The following is a 15612-nucleotide window of genomic DNA, read 5'->3' as shown; positions in this document are numbered from 1 at the left end:
ACTCTGCCCCATTCTATCCCCACCCATCTTCTCTGTTCTTACTTTCTCGAATTCCTATTATTTGCATATTGGAATCTGCAGTTAATTCTAATCCTCTCACCTTTTTTCTTCCATTTCTCTTTCCTTTTTTTCTTGTTGTCGGCAAATTTCCTCAACTGTATTTTTCAAACTTTTCATTTTCCATTTTCCGCTTTGCCTTCTACATAATGGTGTGCTAGTAAATGTCTAACAACCAGCTCTTCAAAGGGGGGGGGAGCCTTGATTGGTACTGTTTGCCCATTTCTATAGTGTAAATGTTTCTACCATGGCTGATTTCAAGCTACCAAATGACATCACTGAATGCAGAGTTGGAAGAGATGCACAGTAGTATATGTATATATATGTATATATGTATATATCTTAATGTTTCTACCATATAGACGCAATAGATAAATAATCTCAAGAACACAGATAATATATGTAGGGGGGCACCTGGGTGGCGTAGTTGTTAAGCATCTGCCTTCGGCTCATAGCGTGATCCCAGCATTATGGGATCGAGCCCCACATCAGGCTCCTCCGCTCGGAGCCTGCTTCTTCCTCTCCCACTCCCCCTGCTTGTGTTCCCTCTCTTGCTGGCTGTCTCTCTCTGTCAAATGAATAAATAAAATCTTTAAAAATAATAATAATAATATATGTAGGAAAGTAATTTGGAAGTGATGAATTTTGAGTATTTATTACTTTTGTTTTTAATATATTTAATTGTAGTTTTATATAATCTGATTTTTATTTATTTTTTTTCAAATATTTTATTTATTTATTTATTCAACAGAGATAGAGACAGCCAGTGAGAGAGGGAACACAAGCAGGGGAAGTGGGAGAGGAAGAAGCAGGCTCACAGCAGAGGAGCCTGATGTGGGGCTCGATCCCAGAACCCTGGGATCACGCCCTGAGCCGAAGGCAGATGCTCAACCGCTGTGCCACCCAGGCGCCCCAATATATAATCTGATTTTTAATAATGACTGTTTAACAAATGGCTTGCAAGATTCCTGAAAATTCAACACTTGGTTCTTGTAAGCTGGTATGAGCCAGTTCCTACAAACGATTGCTTCAAAAGAAAAAATCACGGTCTCTAACATAATAAAATTAAATCAGAGTGATCTAAACACAGTTCTGATCACATTACTCCCCTGAGTGAAACTTTTTATTGCTTCTCAGCTTACTGAAACCCTCAACAGTCAAGCTGCAATTCACATTCCACCTTTCTTGTCCATTGAACAAATATTTTTTTAAAGATTTTATTTATTTGTTTATTTGAGAGAGAGAGAGACAAAGATAGGGAAAGAGAGCACGAGAGGAGAGGAGAAGGAGAAGCAGCCTCCTTGCTGAGCAGGGAAGCCAATGTGGGGCTCAATCCCAGGACCCTGGGATCATAACCTGAGCAGAAGGCAGACATTTAACTGACTGAGCCACTCAGGGATCCCCCATTGAACAAATATTGATCAGGCATCTGCTATAAGCAAGGTCTTAAGCAAGAGACTGAGGATACAAAGATGAATAAGATACATTTCCTTTCTTTGAGATATTCCCAGGGTAAGAGAAGAAAAACTTAAATACTATTGAAAGTGATAAGTACCGTAAGAAACAGTATGCACAGGTACTGCTATGGGAATGCCTAGCAAATGACTAATTCAGCCTGGGGGATATGCCAAGGAAAAACTCAGCTTGTCTTTCCTTGTCTTTTAGGTCTACTAGTGGGTTGAAATTTTTGTTTCATTAAGCATTATAGGCTTTCTCATCACAAGCCCTAAAGGGAAAGTGTAGTTTTCATTTTGAAGACTGCTGATCTCTCTCTCTCTCTCTCTCTCTCTCTTTTTAAAGTGACAGATGCCCTCAGAATAAACTGCTTATTCAGTTAAGCTCAAAAATTTTAGACTGAACTAACAAAGGATTTCTTTAAGTTATCAATGTATGGGAAAGTTAGGAATATTAAAGTATGTACTGCTAAGTTTCTGGAGTATTGACAAGTATGAATAGAAGTGTCATAGAAATCATGTAAAAAATAAATGGAAGTGGGGCACCTGGGTGGCTCTGTCGGTTGAGAATCTGCCTTCGGCTCAGGTTATGATCCCAGGGTCCTGGGATCTAGCCCTGTGTCAGTCTCCCTGCTCAGCGGGGAACCTGATTCTCCCTCTCCTCCCCACTCTTGATCTCTCTTGCTATGTCTGTTTCTCTCTCTCAAATAAATAAAATCTTAATAAATAAATAAATAGAAGTATTAGGGTATATGGCAGTGGAAAAATATAATTGAAGGATGTAACTGAGAGGTGTCAGGGTAGCTTGGTCAGTTGAGCATCTGCCTTTGGCTTAGGTCATGATCCCAGGATCCTGGCATCGAGCCCTGCATTGGGCTCCCTGCTCAGTGGGGAGCCTGCTTCTCCCTCTCCCTCTGTCCCTCCCCCTGCTTGTGAGCGCGGGCGCGCTCTCTCTGTGTCTCTCTCTCAAATAAAATCTTAAAAAAAAAAAAGATGTAACTGAACTCTAAGCTTCCCAAAAATCATATATATAGGATATCATAGGATTGGTAATCATCAGACGATCACAAAGAGTTTTCTGACCCAAAATATTTTAGGCTATGATCCCATTCCAGAGTGAGAAGAAAGGATCTAGTAGGATCTTTGAGCTGTGTAGAGAAGCAGGCCCAAAAAGTTGAATTGACTCTTCTAAGGCTGCATAAATGTTGGCTGAGCTAGGATTAAAGGACCTAGGTGTCCTGGCTCGCAGGTCAGTATGTCTTTTCCTCAAAATACTTCAAGTATTTACCTAGGGGCAAGCTCTGTTGTCAGCCAAGCAGTAGAGATACAACTTCATGTCCATGTGTTCATTCTTTTGTTGACTAGTTCAACAAATATTTATTGGGTGCCTGTCCTATAATAGGCCATAGAGATGCACAGATGAATTGGATATTAGCTCATAGAGTAGACAAGCACATATGTGGTGTGGGTAATTTATTCTATCACGGAATATTGGGGGATATTTTCATGCCAGAAATGACATCTGAGTTAAAGTGATGAATGTATAGAATTTTGGCGAGGGAATGGAGGAAGGCATTCCAAGCATATTAAGAAGGTGTAGAAATAAACGTTCATGGAATAATGCTGAACCCAGTCTGACAGTGTGGCCAGGAAGAGAGAGAAATGAGGTAAGAGGGTAGGAAGGACTCTGATTTGCAAGGCCTTTATCTGAGAAATTAAGGGTATTGATTAACTTTGCAAAAGGCTCTATCATGGTATTATTTGAGATAGGAATCAGTAGCTTAGGTATTCAAAAAAGTCTTTAAGACTCATGGCTTTCTAAACTACTTGTTATATGCTATACTTCCCTCTGAAATACTTCCGAATTCACAGTGTCAGGAAACATTTAGCCCAGAATAAAACAAGTTCCCCAACTCTGGGAGTTTCATGGTGAACTCATTCACTCTGTTCATGTTATATTCTGTTATTCCTTCTTCTGCTCAGACACTTCAGTAAAATTTTAAGATTTCTAAGCAATGGAAAGTAGCTTCGAAGGAGAAAAAAAAGGAACTCTGCTTTAATCGCGTATATAAGCAACATAATTACAATCATACAAATATAGTTAATAATACAGTTTTCCAGGGGCCTTAAAGTGAGAAACCTGAAATTGCCCCTTACAGTGGGGACTCATGTTTAAGTAAAAAGGAAGTTCCCAGTCTAGAAAGTGAACTCTGCCAGTGAGGAGGAGGCATCACTTTTAAGTAGACCTTCCACTCATTTTTTACCCCCATTTCCTCTCCCTCACCAGCGATTGCTGGGAAGGGCCAGGAGCAGTGCTGTGTATGCTTTAACTCAAGAATCCGGTTGTCATATACCTCCTCCCTGACATTTCAAGGTTCCTGGGAAAATGAAATCAGTTCTTTCTCACTAAAATATGGTGATGCTTGTTAAACACATTGTGATTGTATTAACACCACCAACTGGGACCCCTCAGAGTAAGTGCTCAGGAAAGAGAGAGAAAAAACAATAGGACTCTTCTCATTAAAAACAAAAAAACAAAAAAGGATTAGAGTCAGAGACACCAGTATGAACTCATATTTAGCTTAAGATAGATAGATATGGATAGAGAAATAATTATAGATTTGTATGCATATATGTGTTAATGTACATAGACACACATATTTCCTAGCTCTGTCCATTGAGAGGGCCTAGAAACAAGGACACCCCAGAGCCAATGAGCACACTTAGTACCCACATCTTGGTTTCTGTATCGTATTATCATAATAAAAGGAACCAGGGCTCCTTGGAGAAATGGCTGATCTAGAACTGGGGTAGGGAATATACAAGATGAGACTAGTACTTCTCATAGTACAAGAAAGTAAGGAATTGCTAAACGAAAAAAAAAAAAACACACAGTGATGGGGCCATGTCAAAGGGACAGAGGAACCAACTAAAAGATCTCCCAATGGCCAAAGAAGGAACAATTTGAACCACAAAATAAATAATGCAGTATTAGATATAGCCAAAAGTATCAAAAAAAATCCAAGAACTCATACTGATACAAATAAATGATTGAATAAATACAGAAATGAGGGGAAAAGAGAAAAATCTCCTGTACAAAAGAATTGGAAATAATTTACATTAAATACTCCCCGATTAAGAAGATGGAACTTCGGGGCGCCTGGGTGGCACAGCGGTTAAGTATCTGCCTTTGGCTTAGGGCGTGATCCCGGCGTTATGGGATCGAGCCCCACATCAGGCTCCTCAGCTGTGAGCCTGCTTCTTCCTCTCCCACTCCCCCTACTTGTGTTCCCTCTCTCGCTGGCTGTCTCTATCTCTGTCGAATAAATAAATAAAATCTTTAAAATAAAAAAATTAAAAAAAAAGAAGATGGAACTTAATTCACCACCACAATCATTAGCACCACACTTGAGTGTGGGCTACACCTGGACTTGCTTCCAGAATACAGTACAATAAGGAGAGGAAAAGTAACTTTACAGTGGAGGAACCTGTCAAATACTAAGTTGGTCTAGTGATAAGGTTAACATCATTAATGACAATCATGTTGGTAGGATATACCCTGGATACGATGTGAGGAGAATGGTACTTCACATCTGTGATCTTCCTCCCCAGAATCTAAAGCCCCACTCTAGCTATTAGAAAAATGTCAGACAAACCCAAATTGAGGAACATTCTACAATATACCTGACCAGGACTCTTTAAACTGTCAAGGTCATAGGGGCACCTGGGTAGCTCAGGCAGTTAAGTGTCTGCCTTCAGCTCAGGTCATAATCCCAGGGTCCTGGGATCGAGCCCTACATCGGGCTCCCTGCTCTGCTGGGAGCCTGCTTTTTCCTCTCCCACTCCCCCTGCTTGTGTTCCCTCTCTCTCTGGCTGTCTCTCTCCGTCAAATAAATAAATACAATCTAAAAAAAAATCACTGATCTAAATAAATCATACCTTCATTTTATATTTGAGAAAACGGAGATCAGAGATGCTAAGTAACTTTCTCAAATTCACTGTGAATTAGTGATTAAGTCAACTCTTAATTTATAGTACAATATAATATTCTTTCTCCTAAGTTTGTGGCAAAGTGGAACTTGAGGAAAAAATAGATTTTAAAAATAGAAATAGAGCCAGAAGCATTTCTCTCCTATTAAGAGAACTCTCTTCGAAGAGAACTCTTTCTCTCTGAAGAAAGCCCAACCAAATAAAAATTCCTTGGCCTCTGTGTGTGAATTTGATCCTGATCCGCTGAAAGTTACTTTAAAAACTTAATTTATCTTGATATAAAGTAGAAGTGCTACTCCTCCAATCGTTCTCTTTACAGTGCCTCTGTGATAGAAAATGGTTACAGAATTCTGAGTTCTATTGTTGAATGCTTTTGTAATCTCAAGGAATTTCTTCCAGGCACATAGAGTACAAACTATCCTAGTGACAACATATAAGCCCTTGTCCTTCTATCAAAAACAGCTGCTAAGGGACGCCTGAGTGGCACAGCGGTTAAGCGGCTGCCTTCGGCTCAGGGCGTGATCCCGGCGTTCCGGGATCGAGCCCCACGTCAGGCTCCTCCGCTATGAGCCTGCTTCTTCCTCTCCCACTCCCCCTGCTTGTGTTCCCTCTCTCGCTGGCTGTCTCTATATCTGTCAAATAAATAAATAAAATCTTGAAAAAAAAAAAACAGCTGCTAAATCATTCTGTGGTCTCTTCAGGACACCTCTTATTCAGCTCAATCATGAAGGTGGCAACTTTCTAAAACTACTCACATGAACAAGTTGTCAGAATCTTCGGTGCTAAAAATTAAGTTTGAGTGCTTATAAGTTCAGGCAATATGGAATGACAATGCTTTTCAATGGATTCACAACAAATTTCAATTGCTACAGGGTCCAAGGAAAAATTTTCCTACGGATTAAAATTAAGAGATAGGAAGCCATGAGTATGAAGAAAAAACAGTTCGACCAGGAATAGCAGCGACATTTCCCCAGGAACTAGTTCCACTGAGTAGGGTGTAAGCAGAAATAAAATCCTGAGTAGAGTAAGGTGGGTGAAGGTATATTTCTGAATGAAGTACATGAAACATCTTAAAGAACACTGAATTTCTAAGCTAGGACACAACTCTTCCACAAACAGATTCTCTCTCAACATGTACTTAACCTCTGGTGTGATTTTGGCAAACTACTTTAAATTCTGGGATTCCGTTTCTTCAAGTGTATGAAGAGGCTTAAACTAGATATTATCTAAGTTTCCTCTAGCTATAAATGTGTCTCCATATATCACATTAATTTCTAAACAGTAATTGCTAAATATATCCTTCCAACAAAAATCACATCATGGAAATAAGAACTTTTTTTAAAAGATTTTATTTATTTATTTGAGAGAGAGAGAGCATAAGCTGGGGAGAGAGGGTTAGCGGGAGGGAGAAGCAGACTCCCCGCTGAGCAGCAAGCCTGATGCGGGACTTGATCTCAGGACCCTGGGATCATGACCTGAGCCGAAAGAAGACACCCAACTGACTGAGCCACTCAGGAGTCCCTAAGAACAGTATCTGTAATAATAACTAGCTAAAAATAAAGGTCCCTCTCATCTCTGAAGTTGTTCTGGTTAAGAGCAGTAATTAGTAATAGTGAAATGAAGATGAATTTATACTTTAAATGGAAATGTAGACTACAGTAGTATTACGGAAGTAGTTATAATATCTAGTTATACTGACATGATTTATGGAGGACATCTACATAGTAAGGCTCTTTTTTCCTCAGAAAATTTAAAAAACACATTTATTTTGGAAACAATAAGCTTACACACAGATTAGAGGCAACAACAGCAAGACTCAATTTTTTCCCCCTGGGCAGAGCATGTATAAAATATACAGACTGATGTTTTTCATCTCTATTTCATTACCATGAAATGAAGTTATCTTCCTTATTCTTATCACAGGTTTGTTTTAATGCCATTAATTTTTGAGGTGAGTATAGCCCAGAATACATTAGTGTCACTTTAACTCATTCTTTCTCATGACCAGACTTGGAAAGGCAGCATTTTTTAAAAACAATGTGGTGTTTTTAAAAAAAAAATTTTTTTTAGCAACTATAACCACTATCTTCAAACAAATTATAAAACAGATAAAAGCAGAGTAGCAGACTGGGGGTGCAGAGCCCACCATATTGCAGGCTTGCCTTTTCCCCAGGGTAGCTTCTTGAAGCTCTGGGGCTTTTGAGATCACAGCCTGGTCACCTTTGTTGTAACTGGAAAACACATGGGGTTTTGAGTCCCCTGTAACTGCGTTCAAATCTCAGCTGAGCCCCTTACAAGCTATGGGATGATAAGGTAATCTCTTTAAGATTCAGTTACACATATGTGTGGTCAGAGATAGCAACTAACATTACTGCTTATTGTTGTTGCATGGATAGGATGCCCAATAAATATCAGTTCGCTTCTGCTTTTGTTTGAAATTAAACCAAAAACAACTTATCCCACAGTTTAAAAAAAAAAATGGGCATAATATCTGTCTTCAGATGTAGGCCTCCCAAAATTCAGGTTTAGATATTCCAATTTGTCTCAGGTGGATTTTCCTCCCTCAGGTTATTAGTGTCAAGTTTCTTCTTGTCCCAGGGGTTCTAACTACGGCCTACGACCATCCTTATTATATCTAGTTAACGCCAGATAAACACACACATACAAATCAGCGGTTTGTTACAAAAACTTCATAGTACACAGTGAACGTCCCACGGTTCTCATGTTTTTCTTTTCTAGATAAAGGAAACAAAAACAAATTTACTTTTGACTTTAAATTTCAAATAGAACTGTTAAAATTATCCCTTTACACTAGCTTTTATTAGGAAGGCTTTTGCTCCATTTGAAAAAACATATATGGAACTAGCGTATGTTATGCTAAGCAAAATAAGTCAGAGAAAGACAGATACATGATTTCACTTACATGTGGAATTTAAGAAACAAAACAGATGAACATAGGGGAAAGGAAGGAAAAATAAAATAAGATAAAAATGGAGAGGGAGGCAAACCATTAAGAGACTCTCAAATATAGAGAACAAACTGAGAGTTGCTGGAGGGGAGGTCGGTGGGGGGGATGGGCTAAATGGGTGGTGGGGATTGAGGACACTCTTTGGGAGGAGCACTGGGTGTTAATATATGTAAGTGATGAATCAGTAAATTCTACTTCTGAAACCAGGACTACACTATATGTTAACTAACTTGAATTTTAATTAAAAAAAAAAATAGGGGCACCTGGGTGGCTCAGACAGTTAAGCATCTGCCTTCAGCTCAGGTCCTGATCTCAGGGGCCTGGGATCGAGCGCCAAGTCGGGCTCCCGGCTCAGCAGGGAGTCTGCTTCTCACTTCTCCTCGCTTTCCCTCTGCCTCTCCCCCCACCTTCCACCCGCCCACTTGTGCTCTCTCTCTTTCAAATGAATAAATAAAATATTTATAAATAAATAAATAAACAAATAAGTAAATAAAATTATTCTCAAAGAGTAAAAAAAAAAAAGGAAGGCTATAGCTATTTTTACTGGGGAGACCATTCCTTTATTAAAGTCAAATTTGTAATATTTCTCTAAGAACTTTTTTAAAAAGATTATTTATTTGAGAGAGCACAAGCAGGGGGAGCGGCAGATGGAGAAGCAACCTCTGCGCTGAGCAGGGAGCCATTGCGGGCCTCGATCCCAGGACCCTGGAATCACACCCTGAGGGGGAGGCAGACACTTAACCAACTGAGCCACCCAGGTGCCCCTTTCTCTAAGAACTTATCAGCAAATATAACTTTTTAGTTTCCTAGAGATTTATACATATTTGTTTTTCTGATATAGCATTTATCGCTTATTTTAATAGTCTCAGGACTCAATCTTAAAGTGTTGGGCGTGGATAGAGGATAGAAAGACACTGTACAATTTAAAAAGGAAAACTGACATCTAGGTTATTTTTCAGCAAATGCATTCAATACTGATGATTATCTCAGCAGATCAGAGGTAATATTTACTGATCTTTCTTGACCTAGAAATGACATGTGCAGTATCTTATATCTCTAAAACTCTAGTTTCGTGGCGTGATAGTCAAGCGTGAGGGCTCTGGAGACAGGCTGTCGAGGTTAGAATACTAGCTCCATTACTTATCTTGGGCAAGTTATTCAACAAATCTTGCCATTGTTTCCTCATCTATGAAATGGAGATAATAATTGCCTACCTCAGAGAGTTGGTGTGAGGATTGAATGTGTTAAAAATGTTAAAAACTTAAAATACTGGGATGCCTGGCTGATTCAGTTGGAAGAGCATGTGACTCTTAATCTTGGGGTTGTGAGTTCAAGCCCTACGTTGGGTATAGAGATTACTTAAAAATAAAATCTTTTTTTTTTAAGGCTTTTTATTTATTTGATAGAGAGAGAGAGAGAGCACGCACAAGCGGGGGGAGCTGCAGAGGGAAAGGGAGAAGCAGGCTCCCTTTCCGAGCAGGGAGCCACCCAGGCGGCGCAAAAATCTTAAAAAAAAACACAAAAAACAAATTTAAAATACTTCCTGGCACATAGTAAACATGCATTCATTATTATTATTGTTATTTATATTGGTGCACAGTCTATATTTATGCATTTGTCTATCCTTATTCATCAAAACTCATTGGATGAGCCCCTATTCAATGCCAGGCACAGTGATAGACACCTCAGTTATTAAGACAAATTGCCCATCATTCCTGCACCTAAGAGCTTACAGCATAGTAGAAAAAGATTTGGTGCTGGGGCGCCTGGGTGGCACAGCGGTTGAGCGTCTGCCTTTGGCTCAGGGCGTGATCCTGGCGTTCTGGGATCAAGCCCCACATCGGGCTCCTCTGCTGTGAGCCTGCTTCTTCCTCTCCCACTCCCCCTGCTTGTGTTCCCTCTCTCACTGGCTGTCTCTCTCTCTGTCAAATAAATAAATAAAATCTTAAAAAAAAAAAAAAAAAGAAAAAGATTTGGTGCTAAAACACAGGGTTTGGGGGGCCTGGGTGGCTCAGTTGGTTAAGTGTCTGCCTTTGGCTCAGGTCATGATCCCAAGGTCCTGGGATCAAGCCCCAAGTTGGGGGGGGGTGTCCCTGCTCAGCGGGGAGTCTGCTTCTCCCTCTCCCTCTGCCCCCCCACCACTCGCATGCACTCTCTCTCTAATATAAATAAATAAAATATTTAAAACATGCATAAATATCTCTCAAGTTATAAAGAAAATCAATTACAAACAAACCAAAATAGTAAAAAAATCAAGTTGTGATGCAGGTGCTTCTTTTTTTTCTTTTAAGTAAGCATTATGGCCAATGTGGGGCTGCAACCCACAACCCTGAGATCAAGAATTGCATGCTCCGCTGACTTGAGCCAGCCAGGTCCCCCTGTAGGTGCTTCTTTTTGAAGGCACTAAATAGAATCTAGCAGCAGATCCAATCTAATAACTATCATTATTCAAAGTAATGATGAGAGCAAATAATATTTTGAGATACCTGCAAGAACTGTAATTTGATATGGAAATATCTGTAATTTCTCCTGGAAACAAAGCCGCAGGCACTGCTAACACTACTGTGATTTATCACTGACATTAGTAGTTGAAGGAAATACTAATTTCAGTTAGAGACTCCTTGAATCTGATTCAAGTTAACTCCGTGTTTTATTTTTTTTAAGATTTTATGTATTTATTTGAGAGAGAGCGAGTGAGCCATTCAGGCATCCCATATTTGTGCATTTTTAAAAGAAGGGGTCCATAGGCTTCATCAGACTGCCAAAGGGGTCCATGGCATAAGAAAGTTTAAAAATCCCATCACAGAAAGTCTGTGTAAGGAAAAGTGGGGGCACTAAAGAAAGAGTGCACAATAGGGAGGAGTACAAAAGGATTCTATTTTACAAGAGAAATTAGGTGGCCCTCATTTTAAAAACACACTTAAAAAAACAAAAACATAACAGTCAACTTTTGAGGTACCAAGAATAATTTTCTTCTTCTTCTCCTCCTCCTCCTCCTCCTTCTTTTTTTTAAGATTTTATTTATTTATTTGACAGAGAGAGAGGCCAGCGAGAGAGGGAACACAAGCAGGGGGAGTGGGAGAGGAAGAAGCAGGCTTCCAGCGGAGGAGCCTGATGTGGGGCTCGATCCCATAACGCCGGGATAACGCTGGGATCATGCCCTGAGCCGAAGGCAGATGCTTAAGGACTGAGCCACCCAGGCACCCCTAGAATAACTTTCTTCTGATTGCGAAGGTGCATAGGAATTGGGAGTTTAAAAATGTTCAAGTCACAGCTCTGCCACTAAATGAACGTGTAATTTCTCTGAGCCTATTTTCTCATCTGTAAAGTGAAAATAATGCTGGTTTCATTGGATCATTACGAAAAAGTGAGATAATATATATAAAAGCATACTGATAACTATAAAGGTTCAAACAGTTGCTATTCTTCTTTCCTTGTGCATATATCTAATCCTGTGCTAGGAAATATATATATATATATATATATATATATATATATATATATATCACATATATTAAAGGACAATGGCCTTTGGTTTTTTAGGAGTTTACAGTTCAATTCCAGGTATGGCATGAAGGCTAAAACAAAAGAAACTCTGGAAAGTGATTCAAACTCCATACGAAGTAGGGGACTAAACATATATATGTCATTGATGGTAAATTGGCTTGAGAAGTTTAAAAAACAGTTGCCACCCCAAACTTAAGAAATAACAACACAAACTAAATTAGCTGGCCACGGAAACAACCGTGTGATGACCTCTAAATCTTTTACCTATGGAACAAAAAGATAACTCACCAATTAACTCTACCTTGTAATCTACCAGGTAATATGATATTTTCAGCATTCTATATACATTCAAGACGAAGAATATAAACGTGAGAATTTGTTACTATGCCTCTTCCACAGCATGATTGGCTTGGATTCTCATGACCAGTACTGGTTAACTGCTGTACATCAAAACCAGGCCCAGGCCGAAGCCAAGAATGCTAACATGGAGTTCTTATAGGAAATACCGTTTAAGAACATCCCAACTCCCTTAGATCCATTTCTCTGTTCTTCAAAGACTGCTGATAACCTGGATTGTACCTGTAGCCCACACTCCCCCGCAAAGGGAAAACCCTGTATAAATGATGGATCATTTGCTGGTTATATTTACTGTTAATAAATAAGCATTCTAGTTTATAACTTGATATTTTGTGATTTGTCTAGTGTGATTTAATTCTCCAGAACCCGACCGAATGATGAAACCTCGTTTTCTAACCCTGCAAAGCTAACGGTGAGCAGTTTACCAAGATCTAAAACCTCGCAAACCTCTGTGGGGTGGCATTAATCAGAAAAGGCTTATTTCAGAAATCTAAAAAAGAAAAAAAACCCTCTTTTTGGGGAAGTAGGAAGTACAGAATAGAACAAATGAGAGTATTCTGAACTTTTTATTTCACTGAAAATATAGGCTGTACTTAAAAATCAGCAACAGGTATACCTTATTTCAGATGTGTTTCTGAAATGCCAAATTTTATATTAAACGCATCATTTGCAGAGCTCATTTTCATAAGTAGCAAATGTTTGATTGAAAGCAGTACTTCAGATGTCTGAATAACTGTTCCAAAGACACTAGCTTTGGAAACAGCTTGAATAACCCTTCCAAAGATACTTGTTTTGTAAACAGTGTTTGCAGTTAACTTTATAAAGGTCCCAAAGCAGACATTTGAAAAATGTTACTGAAAGTATGAAATGGTTCTGTGTTTATAGATTGGGATTTTGGAAGATGTTTCATTTTGATGTCATATAAGATCACAGTATTTGATTGGCTAGACCATCTTGGAGATCACCTTGTCCATCCTGAATTTCAAATCTTTAAGAGTTATTAGCTCAACTCCAAACCTGTCTGTACGAGGAGACTAAGTTGGGCCTAAGCATCTATCTTTTTAAGCAGGACCGGCAAGACAACGGATTCCCTCTGAAGTTTTTGAGCGCAAAGTGAATAGGTTCTCAAGGTTATACGTACTTTTAGGAAATCTTTTCAGTTTACCCTCTGACCACTCCTATGCTGCCTGGCGGGCTGAGGGGGGAATCAAGTATCTAGGTTTTGCTTCCAGCATGTTGAGAAGCCACGACTTTCTCAGTGACGATCCTGAAGCTTCAAATCACCTACCAAAAATAGTTTTCGTCATTTTATAGGTGATTCCCGTTACATATAAACCGCCCCCTTTGGTGGAGCCCGGTCGCGTCCGACAGCGGCAGCCGCAAGCCCGGGCAATCCCCCATCCTCTCTAAGGCTTTGCGGGGTCGGATTCGGCCAGGGGTGGCTTGGGGCACGTGGTGGCGAGGGGACAGGGGACGCGATCCCCGCCCCGGGAGCCCCTCTACCAAGAAACGACCCACCCAACTCCCAGCCAGGCCCCTTTCTGCGAAGTTAGAGACTCGCTGATCCGTAATGGATCTCAGTTCATTTAACAGGCCCCGCGCCCCCAGTTCCTCAGAGGCCCGCTTCTCTTCAGGGGTCTTGTACCCCCCTGGGGGCGGTGACTGACGACGCTCAGAAGGCGAGAAACGGCTCCCTAAGCCGCTCGCCGGGTACCTCTCTCCCCACAATGCACCGGGGCCAGCAGGAAGGCCGCTCCGACCCCTAATTTTCCCGCGAATTCAGTTCAAAGAGGCGGCCGGGCCCGCGATCGGCAGCGCGCACGGGCCAACCAAGCCGCGCCTCCGCGAGAAGCGCCTCCGCGTGACTGACGGGAGAATCCGCGGGCCAACGGGCTGGGCGGCCGGGCGGCGCGCGCTCCCGCCGGCCAATCAGGACGCCGGGCGGGGGAAGTGGGCGGAGCGAGGCCAGGCTAGGGTGAGCGGCCTCCGGAGCGGAGCGGGGCTCTCAGGAGGAGACACTTTTTTTTTCCTCCCTCCTTCCCTCCTCTCCTCCTCCCTTCCCTTCCCCTCTCCTCCCCTCTCTCCTCCTTCCCCCCTCGGTCCGCCGGAGCCTGCTGGGGCGAGCGGTTGGTATTGCAGGCGCTTACTCTCCGGGGCCGCCCGGCGGGTAGCTGGCGGGGGGAGGAGGCAGGAACCGCGATGGCGCCTCAGAAGCACGGCGGTGGGGGAGGGGGCGGCTCGGGGCCCAGCGCGGGGTCCGGGGGAGGCGGCTTCGGGGGTTCGGCGGCGGTGGCGGCGGCGACGGCGTCGGGCGGCAAATCCGGCGGCGGGGGCTGTGGAGGCGGCGGCAGTTACTCGGCCTCCTCCTCCTCCTCCGCGGCGGCAGCGGCGGGGGCCGCGGTGTTACCGGTGAAGAAGCCGAAAATGGAGCACGTCCAGGCTGACCACGAGCTTTTCCTCCAGGCCTTTGAGAGTGAGTGTGTTTGAGGCTTTGAGGGCAGGAATACCCCCTCTTCCAGCATTAGGGGGCCGGGACACTCGTGCTGGGCCCCCCTTCCTCGCCGGGACTCGATTGGGGAGTGGAGGGAGAAATTGAGGGGGCTGTTCCCACTTAAGGGATTACGGTCAAGGGGGCCCTAAGACTAGGTAGGGCCTTGGAGGGGGTGGAACTGGGGGTGCAGGTGAGGTTCTTGAATCCCCGAAGATATACACGAGAGGTTGGGCAGGGGGCCCCACGTTAAGAGCAGGCTTTTAGATGAGGTTACAGTTGGACTGAGGATGCAGTCAGATCCCAAGACTAGTTCTTGCTTTCTTTCATGTCTTTTCTTACTCTAGAAGTACAAGGGTTTCGGTTGTAGGTTTTGAGGAGCAAAATTAATAAGTCCGTGAAGAGATGAGTGCAGTAAAATGGACCAAATTGTCATTTGTCTGAAATGCTTTCGCACTAACTTGGTGCTGCATGGTAACATGGCACCTTCCGATGCTTTAAACCTTTCAAATCTATCCACCCATTCCTTGGGTACGTAAACTGAGGTAGTGCTTAAGCATCTTATCTTTAGACGAGCTGGGAATTTTGCCCGTTGTACTTGTCTTCATTCCAGAACATTTTCTTATGTCAGTTTCGGCTTTTAAGGTCTCATTTAAGGGGCAAAACTGTGACTTGATTTGGAAAGGAAGGCAAGGTGTCTGGAAACAAACAATAGAATTTATTAAAAACATCATGACTGTAAATAATCTCAACTGCCCATTAATGGATATTATATCGCGATTGTTTTCCTT

At 41.9% G+C, this 15612-nt stretch overlaps 1 protein-coding gene across 2 annotated transcripts in view; it reads left to right on the top strand.

Moving 5' to 3' along the window:
* The first annotated feature begins 14286 nt into the window (after window positions 1-14286).
* Window positions 14287-15612, top strand: part of SUZ12 (SUZ12 polycomb repressive complex 2 subunit) — a 42535-nt gene continuing 41209 nt past the window's right edge. For both annotated transcript variants that reach the window (XM_045773173.2, XM_045773172.2), the window contains exon 1: window positions 14287-14806. In XM_045773173.2, coding sequence (XP_045629129.1) covers window positions 14533-14806 — 274 coding nt within the window. In that variant the 5' untranslated portion in view covers window positions 14287-14532. The remainder of the gene's footprint in view (window positions 14807-15612) is intronic.

This window comes from Ursus americanus, chromosome 23 (genome assembly GCF_024610735.1).
Source record: "Ursus americanus isolate L20-20 chromosome 23, mUrsAme1.1.p, whole genome shotgun sequence".
Lineage (NCBI taxonomy): Eukaryota > Metazoa > Chordata > Mammalia > Carnivora > Ursidae > Ursus > Ursus americanus.
Note: the sequence above shows the minus strand (reverse complement) of the source record. Positions and strands in the feature narration are given on the sequence as shown.